Here is a 16,900-nt window from a genome sequence, read left to right on the forward strand (position 1 = left end):
GATTACAAACTCAGGAAGTTGAAACAATTTGCTTAAAGTTATTCAGCTACATAAAGTATCATGGTAAAGATAGGATTCAAACTGTTTCTCCAATTTCCCATCCCTGATTCTTTTCACCATTCCACACTGAAAAATCAAGGCAGATCGACTGTCATTTTATGGTGTCAGCTGAATGAAGTTAGTTAGGGAGGGTCTTACTTCTACTCCTATTGTAGTTATTTCTGGCTCAGAAGCTTTTTAAAGTAAAGGACAAATATTTATTAAATAAACACCCATTAAACACTTGGGAATGCAGAAATGAAAGAGACAGGGTCCCTGCTCTCATAGACTATTAGTTCTAGGAATGCTGGGCAGGGAGCTCAGAGCAGTTGCCAAGTCAGTGTAGTTGAGAGTGCTTTCCTTAGTCTCTCACAGCTGGAGGTGAGGGTACAGTATCCTCTTAATTGCTACTCAGTAGCAGTACTGGGCAGGCACTAGGTTTGATGTCTTCATGCAAACTGGTTTTCCTAACTGGAGAATGCTAAGACCTTTTGGTCTCAGGTGTTGAACCTCCCTGGCTTAGAGAGCAAAAAGCATGAAATCCTTCTTCACTTGCTGTATATTCTACATGATGGGGGGGGGTGTGACCTTGATATTGGAGAGGCCACTAAAGAAGCATCATTGCATGAAGTAGCTGATCAATTCTTCTGCCTTCATGGAAGACAGAACAAGAGAAAGCAACTTTGGATGTGACAAGGAAGAATTGGTTTAGAATTCAAGGAGCACCACATGACATTAGACTGGGAGATTTTAAAACCTCTCTTGAGATGGTTAAGCCTAGAATAGTCTGGTTAGAAAATAGGTTAGTCTGAATGCAGATTGAAGTATACTTAAAAAAGCCTTTATTTCTTTTGTAGTTTTGTTTTGGTCTGCATTATCTTTCACAACATGACTAATGTAGATAATGTAGAAATGTTTTGTATGAATGCACATCAAATTGCTTGCTTTCTCATTGAGAGAGGAGGGAGAGTTCTAATTTGAAATTTTAAAATATTAAAATTGTTTTTACATATAATTTGAAAACACCCCCTAAATAAAAAGAAAAAGAAAGAAAAGCAAAAGGTAATAGGTTAGATAATCTAAGGAAGTTTCCTTTCATTCCTATGAATTTATGAGCACAATAGCTTCCAGGGGAGAGATGAATCAAGCAGTTTTAAATTTGTGAAAGTAACTCTTTCCACAAGATTACATCTTCTCTCTCACTTTCACATCAGATAGGGGAATGGATTTGCCTAATTGTCATTTTTCAGATTCCCTGAACTGCTTAAGACCTCGTGGGAGTATAACTCTCTAGCAGAGTGGACAAGGGAAGGGATTATGGGCAACATTGTCTCTGAAGACTTTGAGTGGTGCTCCACTCTTACAATACCCACACCCAGTTTTTCTTCTCAGAGATTTCCTAAGAAAAGTCTTTTCAGAATTACTACACTGCCCAGGTGGCACAAGTGTTCTACTGGCTGATCTGTTCTCCCAGGGGTGACTGGTCCCACAGCTGTCTGCTCCAGATAACTCAGCAGCAGATGGTAGAGCATAGGTGTTGATCGACCCCAACCCTGAGAGGAACAATAGTTTGTCTGGGGCTAATAGGGAGAGGGCTATGTGTATGAGAAGCCTCTCTGTGATATGTAATGAACCATGCCTCCAGCTACTCTAAAGCATCTCATGGCGTCATGCTGGAGTCATTATATGGGGGACAACTCTCCTAGGGAAGCAATAGGAGCTTCATTCTGATAGTACCCCTAGGAAACTGTGCTCACATAGAATGTTCTAGCCTCCTACCATCCCAGAATCCCATTAACTAAGCAAAACTGTGAAGTATCTACATTCTGTCTTTGGTTAGACCTCTTGCAGCAATAAATAGGAATTTGGCACCTGTGACAAATTGATTTGGGGTGTGGGGCTGTCCTCTAACCCTCAAAGCCCCAGAAGAGTCAGAGTGGGTAGGAGGTGGCAAGTGCCCAGAAGAGGCTGTGTATCTGTGGGGAAGACAGGTCAATGGAGAGGATCAGAATTGTGAAGGATATAAAAAAGTAGTGGCTTGGGGTAATCAAAGGAAACTATAGGGCACAGAGAGTATGGGCCAGGAAGAAGTCAAACGGCAACTTATACATGTCAGTGCCCTGAGGAAAAGCCCCAGTTGTCCTGGAGTTGCAAGAATAGACTGGAAATAGTAGCATCCTGTTCTCTGGTTACCCAGGAACTCCTATATGAGCATCCAATCTAGGTTTTCACCTCCCTAACAAGCCAATATGATAAATTAATTCTGGATGACATTTTAAAGGGGGTTGATAGATTAAGGGGAAACATTTTGAGGTTTCATTCCCATCTGAAGAAATTCATATGCATTTTTAAATGGTCTTTTAATAAATGGATGATTATAATTTTCATAATTTATATTTAAGTCTAATCAATATCACTTCTCCCAAGAATCTTGACAACTGAGTAAAATTCATCTCCCATTGCTTGGTACTTGGTACTTGTATTGCTCCCAATTTGGTAAGAGGGAAGGAAAAAAGCTATTGATTAACTACCTTCTATACATCATACCCTGTGGCAGTAAGAAATTTGCAAATATTATCTCATTTGATCCTCACAATAGCCCTGAAAGGTAGGTGCTATTATTAACCTCATTTTACAGTTGAGGAAACTGAGGCTGAAAGAAATTTAGTGACTTGTCCAATGTCATAACATAACTAATAAGTATCTGAGGACAGATTTCAATTCAAGTCTTCCCATCTCCAGTCCCAGTGGCTCTATGCACTCTGGCACCTAATTGCCTAATAAGATTCCGTTTTTCAAAACTCATTTCATATTTTTCTCCTCCATGTACTTTGTACTCCTAACAAAATGAACTCTTCACTGTTGTCCGATCATAATCAATGCTTTCCTGGCTCTCCTCCTTGGTTTCTAATGTTCACTAAACCTACAATGCCTACAAACTAAGCCTTTAAAGTTTAGCAGAAATGCTACCTCTTTCAGGTAGCCTTCCTTGATTCTGTGTCCCTTTAAAACTAATTATTTTAAATTTAATGAACTTTTCATGTCAAAATAGATATTCATACCTAGTAGTCTATAAGTTCCACCAGGGCTAAACACTGTAGGCACTTAGCAAATATTTGATGAAATTACATGTTTTAAATATCATGTTATGTGATGACAGGGAGGCATGTTATGGGGCATGTGCATCTCAAATCACATTGGAAGTGGTAGCTTCCTGTCACCTGGACACCTTCCCTGGACTTGTAGTGTTACTCCCCTGGAATTCTATTCTTCATCTTTAAAACAATGGGGTTAGACTAGACTTCAAAGTCTCCTTGTAGCTCTAAATGTCAGAATCTGTTTTTAAACTGGTTAGAGCAGAGACACGCAGCAGGGAGCCAAATTGCAAAGTTATTGCAATGTGACTATATGGTGGCAAATAACCAAGTGAAAAATCCAGCCATTATTTGGATCTTCTCAGCTCTCTGAATGTTTGGCATTGTGTACAGAAAGAACCGGAGCTAGATCTGCAAACATTTTGCCATTAAAGGCTCTGAGCCTTTGAAAATCCTCATAAGAAATCTGAGTAGCTTTTGGAAATGGGAAGTACCTATAATTTAATAAGTGTCTGCATCTTAGCAATAGACTTGATTTAAGTTGCATATATTTTGAGAAGTGTAAAATCTGTGGGGGTGTAGGTGCAGAGAATGGCATTTTTAAAATGAATTAAAAATAGGTTTTTAAGAAACAAATCTGTGGGGGTTTTTGTTGTTGCTGGATTTTTTTGGACACCATTGGCAGGGACAGAACACACTGCTCCGGTGTTGGCACCAGCAACCAGACTGAAATTTATAGCACCTTGATGCAAGCTGAATTTAGGTTTCCTGAAGATTTGCCCACATCTCCAAACACTCTATTCTGAATGCATGTGTTCACAGTTTTGTGAACCCAAATATTAGGTATCATAAACAAAGTATAGAGAAACTCTTACCTCTCTCTTTCCTTTACATATCATATGTATGTAAGTACATGTATAGGTGTGTGTTTTGCTATTGTTCAGACATTTCAGATGTGTCCAACTCTTTGTGACCCCACTTGGAGTTTTCTTGGCAGATATACCGGAGTGGTTGGCCATTCCCTTCTCTAATGTAGGTGTTTATTCAAATATATTTGTTATATATCACATAATATATGCACACATATAAAAGACAACACATTATTTACATATGTGTGTATACATACAAACACGTATGCACATACATTATATGCATGAATATCATGGATATGTTCTGTTCTCATTTTTCCTGACTAATGCCGGCTACATCGCCCCTTCAGGAATCCAGGGATATTCTTGAGGGGTTCGGATGATTCATCTCTAATGAAATCAGCTTGATCTCCCATTTCTGGGTGAATTCTCCTCCCACCACTAGTCAGCAGTGCCTACCATGCCAGTTTCATTTCAATCAATATCAATTAGCTTTTACAAAGAGATGTTTATTTCAAAGATGTAGGGCAGGTAGATGATACAAAAGAGAGAGCCCTGCACTCAAGAAGAATGAGTTCGAATTCTGCCTCTGATACTTAAAAGCTAAGCAATCCCAAGTAAATCACTTAACCTTTTTCAGTCCAAGTTCCCTTATCTGTAAAATGGAGGTAATAATAGCACCTACATTGGGAGACTTTTGAGAGGATAAGCTGAGACAGTATATGTAAAGCATCTGCAAATCTTAAAGTAGTATATACATGCTAATTATTATCATTAGCTTTTACTATGTCCTGATCGCCAAGGGCTGGCACTGTGGATGGCATTTTGGTCTAGGGTGCCAAAAAGGTCAGAATACTGACCTTGGGGAGTTGTACAACCTAAGTGCAAACACTGGCTTTCCCATAATACCTGTGTGACTCTAATTCACATGCCTCATCTTTCTTGGCCTCAGTTTCTTTATCTGTAAAATGAAGGAGTTGGACTCAGTCATAGGTGTCACATACTTGCAGGACACATGCAGTTCTCAATACTCCCAAATGCTGCCCAAAAATAATAGGGAAGTATTTAAGAAAATAAATAAAAATTTGATAAAATATATGTAAGATTAATAAGCTGCTGAGTGCACATTTAAATCTATAGCAGTTTGGGGGAGGGAAGGGATAGAGGGAAGGAAAGAATTGGTAACTCAAAATTTTTTCAAATGGAAAAATAAAATAATGTGGAGGAAAATGTTTGGTATTTGTCCTCTAGGTCATTATGTGGCCCTTATTTCTATTTGAATTTGATACCACCTCTTGATGAGGTCTCTTCTAGTTCTCAAAATAGGACTCCTAAAATCATGGAATATCAAGATAGACAAAGACTTTGCCTGGTTTAGCTACACCATTTTATACCCAAGGAACTGAGGATCAGGGAGCTTTTTGAGGTGTGTTAATTAACAGGAATTAAGTGACCTGTCCAAGGTCACACAGCTAGGAAGTGTCTGAGGTTTGATTTGAACCCAGGACCTCCCATCTCCAGGACTGGTTTTCTATCCACTGAGCCAACTAGCTGTCCTTGCCTGATTGTTTTTGCTAGAAAGATGGCAAAAGAAAGGCTCCTTGTCTTTATCCTATTTGCAACCTACTACTGAGGAGGTGAAGAAGAAAAGAAAAAGAGGAAAGAAGGCAATTCTACCTACTGCTAATGGAGTAGAGAAGAGGAAAGAAGATATTTCTCTGCATTGCCACCTGTCACCAAGGAGGAAGAGGAGATCCTCAATATCCACCAGAAGGAGAAGGCCTGGAAAGCTTTCTGCCAATCTTAACCTAAAATCTTTCAAAGTACTGTCTCAGCTAATTGCATTTGCTGAATTGGAAACTAGTACAATTGCAGATGACGGGTGCCACTGAGGAGTAGGAATAAGCCCATTCTGGCAAAGGAAGGGCAATAATAATGGAGCTGCCTAGTGCATTGACCCATACCTTTGAGATAGCACACTCTAGGAACAGCCCCACTTAGAACTTAGTCTCCCATCTAACATCAGCACATGCCCATCAGGGAAATTTGGAAGAACAGTTTTTGAGAAAGAAAAAAGGCATCAGTGCTCTTTGTTGAGAGTTTCTGAGGCCACATGTGTTCTTCATCCATGTTCCACATTGCCCTCAGTGATTTAAGTTTGTATCCACTGTACACTATGGACTTTGTGCATTGGTGTGAGACTGCAATCTAGATTGTTATATAATTCTAGTTTTTAATTTGTCTTCTGTTTAGTTTAAAAAAAAACCCTAAGAATAATTGGAGTCCTCTTGGATGGTTTGTAAATAGGAAATTTAAATAGGGCCTCATGAATGGAGAAATCTCAACCTACCAGAATGACTATAGGATGAAGAGGAATGAGTTGAGAGAGAGAGAAAAGAGGGTGAGGAAAGGAGTGATCCATGACCATCCATGATCAAAATTGTCACTGCGTTAAATGACTAGCTAATTCAATCAGCTAATTTAAGATGCAGTGTTAGAATCTGATAATGGTGTGGGGGAAGGTTACATTTAAATATATTATTTATAAAAAGTATTTTCAAATTATCGTCTCAATGTATCATCTATTTCAGAAAGTATTTATACTCTTATAGCAGCCTTCAATCCCTTAATATAAATAATAGGGAAATTGTAGATGTTTTGACATGGATGGTAGGATAGACACTGAGGAAAGTGGTGAGGAGGTTTCAGGTTCCTGAACTAATAGTAGGTAAATAAGTACCTACTCTACTTACTTGTAAAGCTTTTCTATGTACACTAATATAAGTGACTTATCTTAGGAGGTGGGAAATATCATACAGTACTTCTAAAAGATTCTTACCTTTCTGTGATTGTTTCTCTGAGACCACTGGCCACCCCCTTGACCACAGTACTAGCTTTGGGGGTCAGGACCACCTGAGATATAAAAAAAGAGCCCTTCTTCCTTCTCTCAGTAATAGACGCCTGGAGAAACTGGATCAGTTTTTCAGGGTCTGTTGTGTTGGCCCAAGGAGCTGGCATCATCTGCCCAGGCCAAAGAAATGGCACCTCCAGAGCAACTGGGCTGTGATAAAAGACCAAGACTTGGTAATCTTTTTCCCACAGGTACTTCAGACTCACTTCATGGGCAAAGATCGCTGGGCACATTTTATTTCCAAAGATGTCTTTCAGCATTTGGACGAGTTTTTCATGATGGTATTTCTGCATTCCATAGAAGTGGTTGAAGTCCAAGAACACCACCTCCCTGTGGTGATCTGTGAGGAATGCATTAATCTCTTCTAGACCTTCATTTACTTTGGCACTGAACAGACCATGAGCAAAGTAGAGTTCATTGTCAGGGTCTCTGGGTTTGGTGGAAATCCGGAGATCAAAGTACCGTATTCCAGCCCCCAGCTGACCAGTAAAATTCATGGTCTGAGTTGCTAACCATTTTCTCATCAGCTTTTTAGCCACAGTTCCAAAAACAGAGACAAAATTCTGGACAGTTTCTGGTTGCTCAGGTCCTACTGGAGAGGCTTCATCAATGTAGAAACTGAAGGAATCATGAGATCCTAAAAGGATGACAAGGCAGAGTACAGTTAGATAAAAATGTTTAAAATCATATCATTACTTAATCTTCCCTTCCAAGGGACCTCCATATATTTCTGGGAACAGCCCCACTTAGAGACTTAGTCACCTATCCAACATCAACACTACACCCATTGGGGAAATTTGGAAGGACAGTTTTTGAAAAAGAAAAGGGCATCAATACTTAAAGTTTCTTTCTTGAGAGTTGTTATGGCTACATGTGTCCTTCACATATGTGCCACATAAATCTCAGTGATTTAAGTTTGTACCCACTCTACTCTTTGGACTTTGTGCACTGGTGTGAGACTGTAATCTAGATTTGTATATAATTCAATATGATACAAGAAAAAATCAATTCACTAGTTCTTATCCATATGGACTCCCATTTAAACAAGATTGCTTAAAATTTTTTCTTCCTGATGTGTGCTGCATAGATTAATTTTATATCAGGAAGGAACTGGAAATGTTGGGGGAATTTTTTCTGAGTAAAGTTTAAAAGATCACCACAGCCTATTCATACTACTGTCCTCAGTTTGAAGTCTGCCTCAGATATTTTCTAGCTCTGTGACCCTGAACAAGTCACTTAGTCTTTTATCATTCTCAGTTTCCTAATCTGCAAAATGGGAATAATAATAGCAACACCTACCTCACAGTGTTATTGTGAAGATCAAATGAAATAATATATGTAAATTACTGTGAAAACCTTAAAGCCCTATATGAATGTTAGTTATTATTATTATTATCATCATTATTCCTGAGATACATATCTGGTCCAGCCTTTCATGTATGTGGTACAAGCAGTCACCCACACAGGAACACTTGAAGAGTTTTGAAAGCCATTAGGAATCCCAAGGTATCACCCATATTTTCCCATCCCTTCCATTTTGTTTAGTAATTCCCATTTTTGAATTGCTATTTCCTCTGTGGTAGGCAACAGTTGGCTAGTGCTAATTCTTTAGAGCTTCCACACAAAAGAACAACATTATTAGCTCCACATATTTCTTCCTTCTACATAAGGAAGCATTCTTTGAAATCAATTAGATCTGAAATCTTGAAGAAAGAGTAAACTTCTAGCAGAATGAAACCCAACTGATTTTTTAAAAATAAGGCATCTGGTAATAACCATATTCAGGATGAACTTAGAGGGACAGGCTCCTATTTAAAAGTAATCAATCTCAAAGTCAGAAATTACTCAAAATTTAATTTTAATGTTGAAAAATAATTCTTTGGTTCTTGGCCAAGATGTGTTAAAAAATTAAAAACCAAACTCATGCATACTGGTGCCTCTTATCAAAGAGAAAAGAAGAATGTGTTTAGACTGCAAAGAATCACTAATTCATAGAATCTGAAAGTTGAAAGGGATTTCAGTGACTATCTATACAAAAAAAAAAAGAATCCCCCCTATAATATCCCTTACAAAAGGTCATTCAGCTCCTGCTTGAAGATCTCAAACCCACTATATCTCCAATGGTAGCCATTCTTCTTTTGGACAGATCTATTTGTCAAGATGCTTTCCCGTGCCTTAACTCTAAGCCTAAATTAGTCTTTTATCAACTTTTACCCATTGCTCCAGTTCTGCCCTCTGGACTGAAAAGAACTAGTCTACTCCTTTCTCCCCATAGGGATCCTTCAAATACTTGAAGAGAATTATCATGTTCTCCTCTGTGTCTTGTCTTCAGGTTTAACATTCCCAGTTCCTTCAAGCAATCCTTACATGATGTGGATTCAACACTCCCCAGCATCCTGGCTGCCCTCTTCTGGACACCTTTCAACTTATCAAAATTCTTCTTAAACCATGAGACCCGGAAATAAACACAATACTCCAGGTGAGGTCTAACAAGGGCAGAGAACAGTATGACTATCACCTCCCAATTCCTGCAAGCCGTGCTCCTCTTATTGCAGTCCAGACCACATTAGTCATATGAGTCCTATACCTTTGTCTAAGTTACTAATAAAAATGTTAAATAGAATTTCTCATTTTCAATACTTAAAGCTCTTGATGCAATATGTAGGGATAATTAGCTAAGCCAGAATTTCTCAGAGTAGTCCATAGACCACTGGAAGCCCTCAAGATTTAATGTGGGGTCCAAGAAGTTAAAACTATTTTTGTAAAAATAATTTGATTTTAATTACATGTTAAAATACTCCTTTTTCCAACTATATATCTGTATAACACTAGATTTTCTTTATATACTTTTATCAAAACAACAGATGGGATGAAGAAGTAGATATGAGAATCTCAGTTTTCTGTTAATCCAGAAAGCGAAAAGATTTGAAAAAATATGTAAAATGATGCCATTCTCCTCAGTGAGTTTTTGCCTCTGAAAATATAGTTCTTTTTATTAAGTAATATTTATATTACCATGTATGAGTTTATTATTGTCATTTAAATGAATACGCATTTTTAATTTTTCACTTTCAAGTGTGCAAATATTGGTAGTTTTAATTTAAATAAATGCAAGGAATCATTTGGTTTTGTTTTCCCAAACACATTGAGGGAATGAAATTGAGAAGAGAAAAAAAAATAAATGTTTGTTATTTTTTTTAAAATGGAAGGTAGGATTTCTTAGAAGATAATATAAAATAATATTTGAAGGCAAACAAGAAAGTAATTTAATTGGATTGAAATTTATCAAAGAAAAATGACAATTCATTGTCTTGACTTTAGCACAGTTCTGCCCCATTATAACCAAAGTTTTGCAAGGAGAAATAAATCATGGAAACTCACTAACTTTGAACAGAGCCAGCATAGGGCTAACAAGCCATTATTTACAATCTCCATATCACATCAGTTAGAATTCGAGGCAAGTCATCTCAGTGTTCAAAGAAAAGTAAAACTAAAAAGAGAAAAAAGGATAAGCATTATGAAGAAGCAAATGACTCTTTCCAGAAGAGTTCCTTTTCCTGACTTGCTACAGATCAGAGATAATACCTATTTGAATTGTTTTATATACAAAATTGAGTGCAGAGCTAGGTTCAAATGAGTACTTACTACAGTAAACAAGGCATATCAATTGACTGAGCTTGAAGGAACATTGCAGATCAGCAATGCCTCTTTTTTATGCATGGAGAAACTGAGGTTCAGAAAGATTCAAGTGACCTCTGACAGGTCACACCATGAGTAATGCAGAGGTGGGCCAATTGCCCAGGAAATTCTACTTCTGATTTGCTGTATTTTCCATCACAATACTGACTAACAAGAACAACCAGAAGAGAAATGTCACTATTTATGCCAGGACTTGAGTTTATTTCTTCCCCCCACTCCCACCCCAACCTTTCACATGGTGGAGAAAAATGATCATGTTATCAGGGACAAAAAAGTGGGTACATTTTTATGACTTGATTTTGGTCTGGAAATTTACACAGCAAAATTGAGCATGTTCATGAGCATATTGTGTTTTCTACTTGTTTTAAAAAAACAAGCCTTTATAATTATGGGAGAAATGTGAAAGAAGAAAAGATCTTTACCTTTCAATTTCTTTAAGTCTTTTAGAGTGAATTTCTTTTAAGCCTAACAAATCACTTTCATTTTAGCAAGAAGATTCCTTTGGGATCAGACCAAGATAACATTCCTGATGCCCAATCCAGTGGTCCTATATCCATCAAAGTATATATAATAGCATTTGTTATAGTACCAAGAAAACAGAAACAACAACAATAAAGTAACCCATTCTTTGGGAAATGCCCAAACAAACTAACACATGAGTGTAAAGGAATATAAAGAATTTTGAGGAACCTCAGAAGACTTGCACGAACTGATGTGGAGAACCAAATGAATTCTGACTTTAATGATACAAATGGAAAGACCAGTAATAGAAAGAAACCAAAAACTATCTTTGGAGATAAAATTTAGCCCTGAGGAACGGTTGAAAAAATGTACCTTCCTCCATTCTTTTAAGAAGCAAGGCACTATGGCTTCAGAACACCATGTACTGTCAAGTGATGTATTGAAAAGTTTTGCATAACTGCTTTTTTAAAATCTTTTCTTTGTTATTAGAAGGGTAAGATAAGGGAAAAACAGTTATGTTTGGAAATGAAGGTGATGTAAAAGAACAGAAGATATTAATTTGGGGGGAAGTAAAAAATGCAAGATTGAAAGCAAAAGAGGAAGGGAACAGCAGAAGATAAGATGGATGGATAGTGTCAAAGAAGCAATGAACATGAACTTGAATAGACTCCAGGAGATAGTGGAGAATAGAAGGGTCCAGCATGCTATGGTCCATGGGGCTCACAAAGAGTTAGACATGACTGAAAAACTGAACAAAAGAAATGTCACTTTCTAGGTTAGGGATTTGGTTATAAAGTATATGGTTATCCATCATCCTGCTAAAACAGCCACATCTCCAATCTAGAGCAAAGCAAATTACTTTATTTCTCTGTACCTTTGATCTTCCTTCTCAGAAGATTCACATTCCTCCCTGTTACAGAAATTACTATCAGATGGTGGTTAAATCCTGCTGCTCCCCCACTTCACTTCTTATATTTTCCCATAATATTTATGAAAGATACATATGTGAACTGGTTCTCTGATTGCTCAGTTTTCTGGTTTAGAAGTAATTTCCATTTCAAAATCCACTGAAATTTAGTTTTCACTGACATCAAAGGAAAAATATTCATTCAACCTTATCCATGAATTTGGAGGTGAGACTCACTGAAGAGGCCAGGATTCAACTTACCCTGAAACTGACAATTAAATATATATGCACTGGCCTTTGAATGAAGGCTGTGACTTTGTCAAGATAATTACGGTTCCTGTTAGTCATCAGCACCCTGTGCTTGTAGAAGAAACAGCTGGTTAACGTGCTTCCCCAGGCCTCTCTCCTTTGCTTTTCTATGCTTCTTGTTACTTGCTTTGTGCTTGAATTTACAAGAATCCTGCTTATAAGCAGCAGGTTTCTTGAGTACTTTATATTTCCATACCTCTATAAGAATAGAGAAAACAGCAGGGGAGAGGTGGAACATGCCTGCTTTCAAACTGTGCAAGCTGTGAACCAAAATAAAGCTGGAGGTTGGGGGGGAAGGAGGGTTAAAAGAGTTCCAGGGTTATACTTTAAAAAAAAAATCAAAAAAGCATTTTTTTTCTGGGATGGAACAGATCTGCATTCCTCTCTCTCTTTCTTTTTTTCTTTCTTATTTTACACAAGGAGAAATGGAGGCACATAAAAGTGACATATAGTGTTAAGACCTCCCCTCCCTCCTTTCTATCATCCAAATTCCATCCATACTATACATCAGTTTGGTTCCTGCATTTTCCAAGTAGCCTCCTCAGATCATTTCAGCCCCTAGTGATCTCACTTCTCTGAAATCCTGAGGCACCTTGGGCCCAACAGTCAGTCACCTGGCACCTGAGAATCATGGATTGCCTTGTAAGAACTCTCCTACTGTCATCCTGCTTTGTTATTTAACTTTTGTTCTCTTCCTACCTAGATCAAAAGTTCTTGTCAGCTTCTTTTTGTATCCCCCAGACTCTCTTGCAGTGTAGTAGGTACTCAAAAAATTATTTATATAGTATGCGCAAGTGAGAATAAAGATCTCTCAACTTTTCTATTCTAGGCACTACTGTTCTCCTGGATGAGCCTAATGAGAAAGCCAACCACTAATGCTAACAAGGGCCTCAAGTTGCAGGCAGAAGAAGTAAAAACAAATATAGGTTTTGCTAGAATACAGGACAGAATTAAGATGCAAAGCTGCGAATCTGTTACCCCTGATTCATCATGGCTCAATTCCTGGGACAAGCAAATCCAAAGCCAGGAAATAGGATCGTGTCTGTTGACTGGATGTCCACCTCCCCCTGACTCAGGCCCAGCCGTTCATTAGTCACTGGGTTAGAGTGTGTGGGAGAAAAACAGAAAATTCTGTAAACTGAGGGAAAGGTAGGTCAGACCAGGAGTTTTTAACCTTTTTAAAAAATTCATTATGGCAGTCTGGTGAAGCCTATGAACCTCTTCTCAGAAAATGTTTCTTCATAAATTAATAATACATAGAATTATAGAAAATAAATATATCTAGAATAGCATAAAATAAAATACATAGAAGAAGGGAACCCTACACTTAGGGGGAACCTCATTGTTGGGTGTTGTTGGAGCCATTAACTGAGAGCATTACCACCTCTCAGTCCCCTTAAGGGTACCAGACAGACCTGTGGAAAGGGTGAAATCTAACACACCTGACCTCCAGGCAGTGAAGACTACAGTTTCTACAGTTTTATGTGACAAGTCTTAGCTACCAAATAAAATAGAGCTAGTGAAACAGCCTCTATGTTTGTTAACATCCTCCTTTAGTTGCAAAGGTGACCTTGAACAGGCTCTCAAAAACTGTATCACAGCACAGAGAAATCTTTGACAGGTCTTACCAAGCTGAAAAGGCTTGGGGTATGAATGATATGCTTTTACTCAAGGAGCATTCTGCTAAATTTCAGAGATGTACATCACCAGGTGGTCTACAAGGTCATAGAATTTTCATACACAGAAATTCTATCAGTACCATGTTTCAAGTCTCTCCCCTCTCCAGACCAGCCTTCACTTAGCTGTCAAAGTGACCTTCCTTAAAGTTCTGGTCTCAGGTCAACAAAATCTAGTGACTACCTATTACCTATAAAGTCAAATATAAAATCCAGTTTGGCATTCAAATTCCCTCTTCAGCTGCACACCCCTCCATCTTTCCAACCTTCTTATGCCTTTTTCTGCCTTCCCACCCTAACTCAGCCCCCATCATTCTTGGAAATCCAGTGACACCAGCCTCCTTGCTGATTTTTGAACAAGATGTTCCATCTACAGTCTTTAGGGATTTTCACTTACTGTCCTTCATGCCTGAATGCTCTCCCTCCTCACCTTGTCCTTCTGCCTTTCCTAACATCCTTCAAATCTCAGTTAAAACTGAACCTCTTATGAGAAGCCTTTCCTGACATTATTTCTTCTGTTGATAGTCTTTAATACATCCTGTATACATCTTGTTGGCATGTAGTTATTTGCCTCTTGTCTCCCCCTGATTAGATTATAAACTGCTTGAGAATAGGGCATCTTTTACCTTTCTTCATAGCTCCTTCACTTGACTTATAATTTGGTGATTTAAAAATGCTTAGTGAACTCTCATCGATTAAGGCTAAATGGATTGTGATCTACCTTGGAGGAGAGAAGAGCCATATTCATGAAATCTCAGATCCCTAAAGTATTAAGTATTTAAGTAATAGGAGGAGGGGAAACATAAATACACAGTTTTATCCTTTTCTCCAACAATGACTGGAAATTCCCTAAGGGCTAGGACCATTGCTTGTAGCTTGTATAACATTGTGTCTCCCACAGCACCTAGAAAGGTGTGTTTATATATTGTAGGTACTCAGGAAATGTTGGTTGAATGAATGAAATCATTCACTGATTTATTCAACAAGAATTGAAGTAGCACCTATTATGTACCAGGTACTGTGAAGGAATAAAATCAATCTCCCTCATGATTTCTTCAGTAATGATGAACTGCCTAACAGCATCCTCTATAATCTAAAAAACTTAAGAAAAAATGGACACTGATCCTCATGACTCTATGGAAAGCCAGTCATACTGTTAGTAAGGTCCATAAGATTAGGTGACATCTACCTGCCTGAGGCAGGCAAAGCCTTTCAAGACATCATGCAGGGAAGGGACATTCCAATGTCTCTGAAAAAAGTAGATTTCCATTATTCATAAGCTGAGGGAGTGGGAAACTGTAAGAGTACACCAGCCCAGAGAAGGAGACAAAGAAGATAAGAATATTCATTTATTTATAAACATATCCAGAGATCATTATACATGACCTTTAGGAATCAAATGCAACCATATCATTTGAGAAATTATGAAACAAAGGTTCATAATTTGACTTAGCCAAAACCACACAATTAAGAGCCAGGACTAGATTCCTGTTTTTTTCTCCTGTATGATTTTACCTCTTCATTCATTCATTCAAGATTGCACACAAAGAATTGTTCTGGGCATTCTGGTGGGTATAAAAATGAGTGGGTCTTAAGAAGGAGCTAAAAGACACAGTGGATAGTCCTTGATGAACTCTTATCTTGGGAAAAAAACACAGTATTCATTCTTAAGGTTCTTACAGTCTAGTTTGGAAGACAGTGTATGTACAAGGGATAGAATGCCCCCAAAGTCCTACTGTAGCTTAAAACTATTAAACATTAATGTTTGGATTCTTTTATTTTTTAAACTCTTACCTTCCATCTTAGAATTGTTCTATGTATTGGTTTCAAGGCAGAAGAATGTGAAGGACTAGGCAATAGGGGTTAAGTGACTTGCCCATCTAGGAAGTGTCTGAGGCCATATTTGAACCCAGGACCTTTCGTTTCTAGGTCTAGCTCTCTATCCACTAGCTGTTCCACTCATAGCACTTTAAAAAATTAATATATTTGACTATTCAAAATGTGTATTTCAATTATCTGTGTATAAATCATCCCTTCCATCCATTCTTTGCCCCCGATCTAAGTTCTTTGAGAGCAAAGACCTTACTCTATTTATCTTGGTACTTGAATTATTAATTTATTTTCAGATACATGTTTTATCTCTCTGTACCACCCCATCCCCATTTTTATCTTGGTATTTTGATGATCTTCCTAATCCCATTCCATCACATATTGATTGGCCTTACCATACCAGGCACTTGAAAAAGTTTGCTAAATAAATAAACAAATTTTATGAGCCCTAGGGAGCTTGCTGTTGTGAGAAGCCCTAAAAAGTATGTAAAGGAAAGAATTTTTTTGTAAATTGAATGTACTTCCCTTAATTTATCTTTTACTAAATCTAGATTTTCACTTCATACCATGAAAGTACTTTCCTTGCCTAAACCAAAGCAGATGGAACATGATTTGTTTACTCAGCTCATCTGATGTAGGGGTCAGTGTGCTCATCTTGCAGGCTGTTTCATCATCTCTGAGCTTCTTGAGCTCAAATATTAAGGCACTTTGAGATTGGCTGATCTATTTCTGGAATCAGTTGTAGAATTCAAAGAATATTTGAAGAACAGCACCTTGAAAGGGAAAGGACCTAACCATGAGTCTGCCTCAACATCCATGCCTTGTGAAGCCTATCAGATTTTCTCCATAGAGGTTTAATTATTATGAGTTGGTGGAGATGGGGAGCTGAGGAATGCAAATCTTACTTCAGACACATTTATAGCTGAGTGACCATGGATATGTCACTTAACCCTTTTTGCCTCAGTTTCCTCTTCTGTGAAATGAACTGGAGAAGGAATTGGTAAATCATTCCAGTAACTTTGCCAAGAAAATCTCAAATAGGGTCATAAAGAATTGAACATGCCTGAAAAGTCTTAGGGATTAATAGGCTACTCAAGAGTTTC

The 16,900-nt window shown here is 37.9% G+C and overlaps 1 protein-coding gene across 1 annotated transcript in view; it reads right to left on the bottom strand.

The window, feature by feature from the left end:
• Window positions 1-16,900, bottom strand: part of PLCXD3 (phosphatidylinositol specific phospholipase C X domain containing 3) — a 217,494-nt gene that overhangs the window by 61,735 nt on the left and 138,859 nt on the right. The window contains exon 2 of the mRNA XM_001371477.4: window positions 6,843-7,551. Coding sequence (XP_001371514.1) covers window positions 6,843-7,551 — 709 coding nt within the window. The remainder of the gene's footprint in view (window positions 1-6,842; window positions 7,552-16,900) is intronic.

The sequence above is a fragment of the Monodelphis domestica genome, chromosome 3 (assembly GCF_027887165.1).
Source record: "Monodelphis domestica isolate mMonDom1 chromosome 3, mMonDom1.pri, whole genome shotgun sequence".
Taxonomy (NCBI): domain Eukaryota; kingdom Metazoa; phylum Chordata; class Mammalia; order Didelphimorphia; family Didelphidae; genus Monodelphis; species Monodelphis domestica.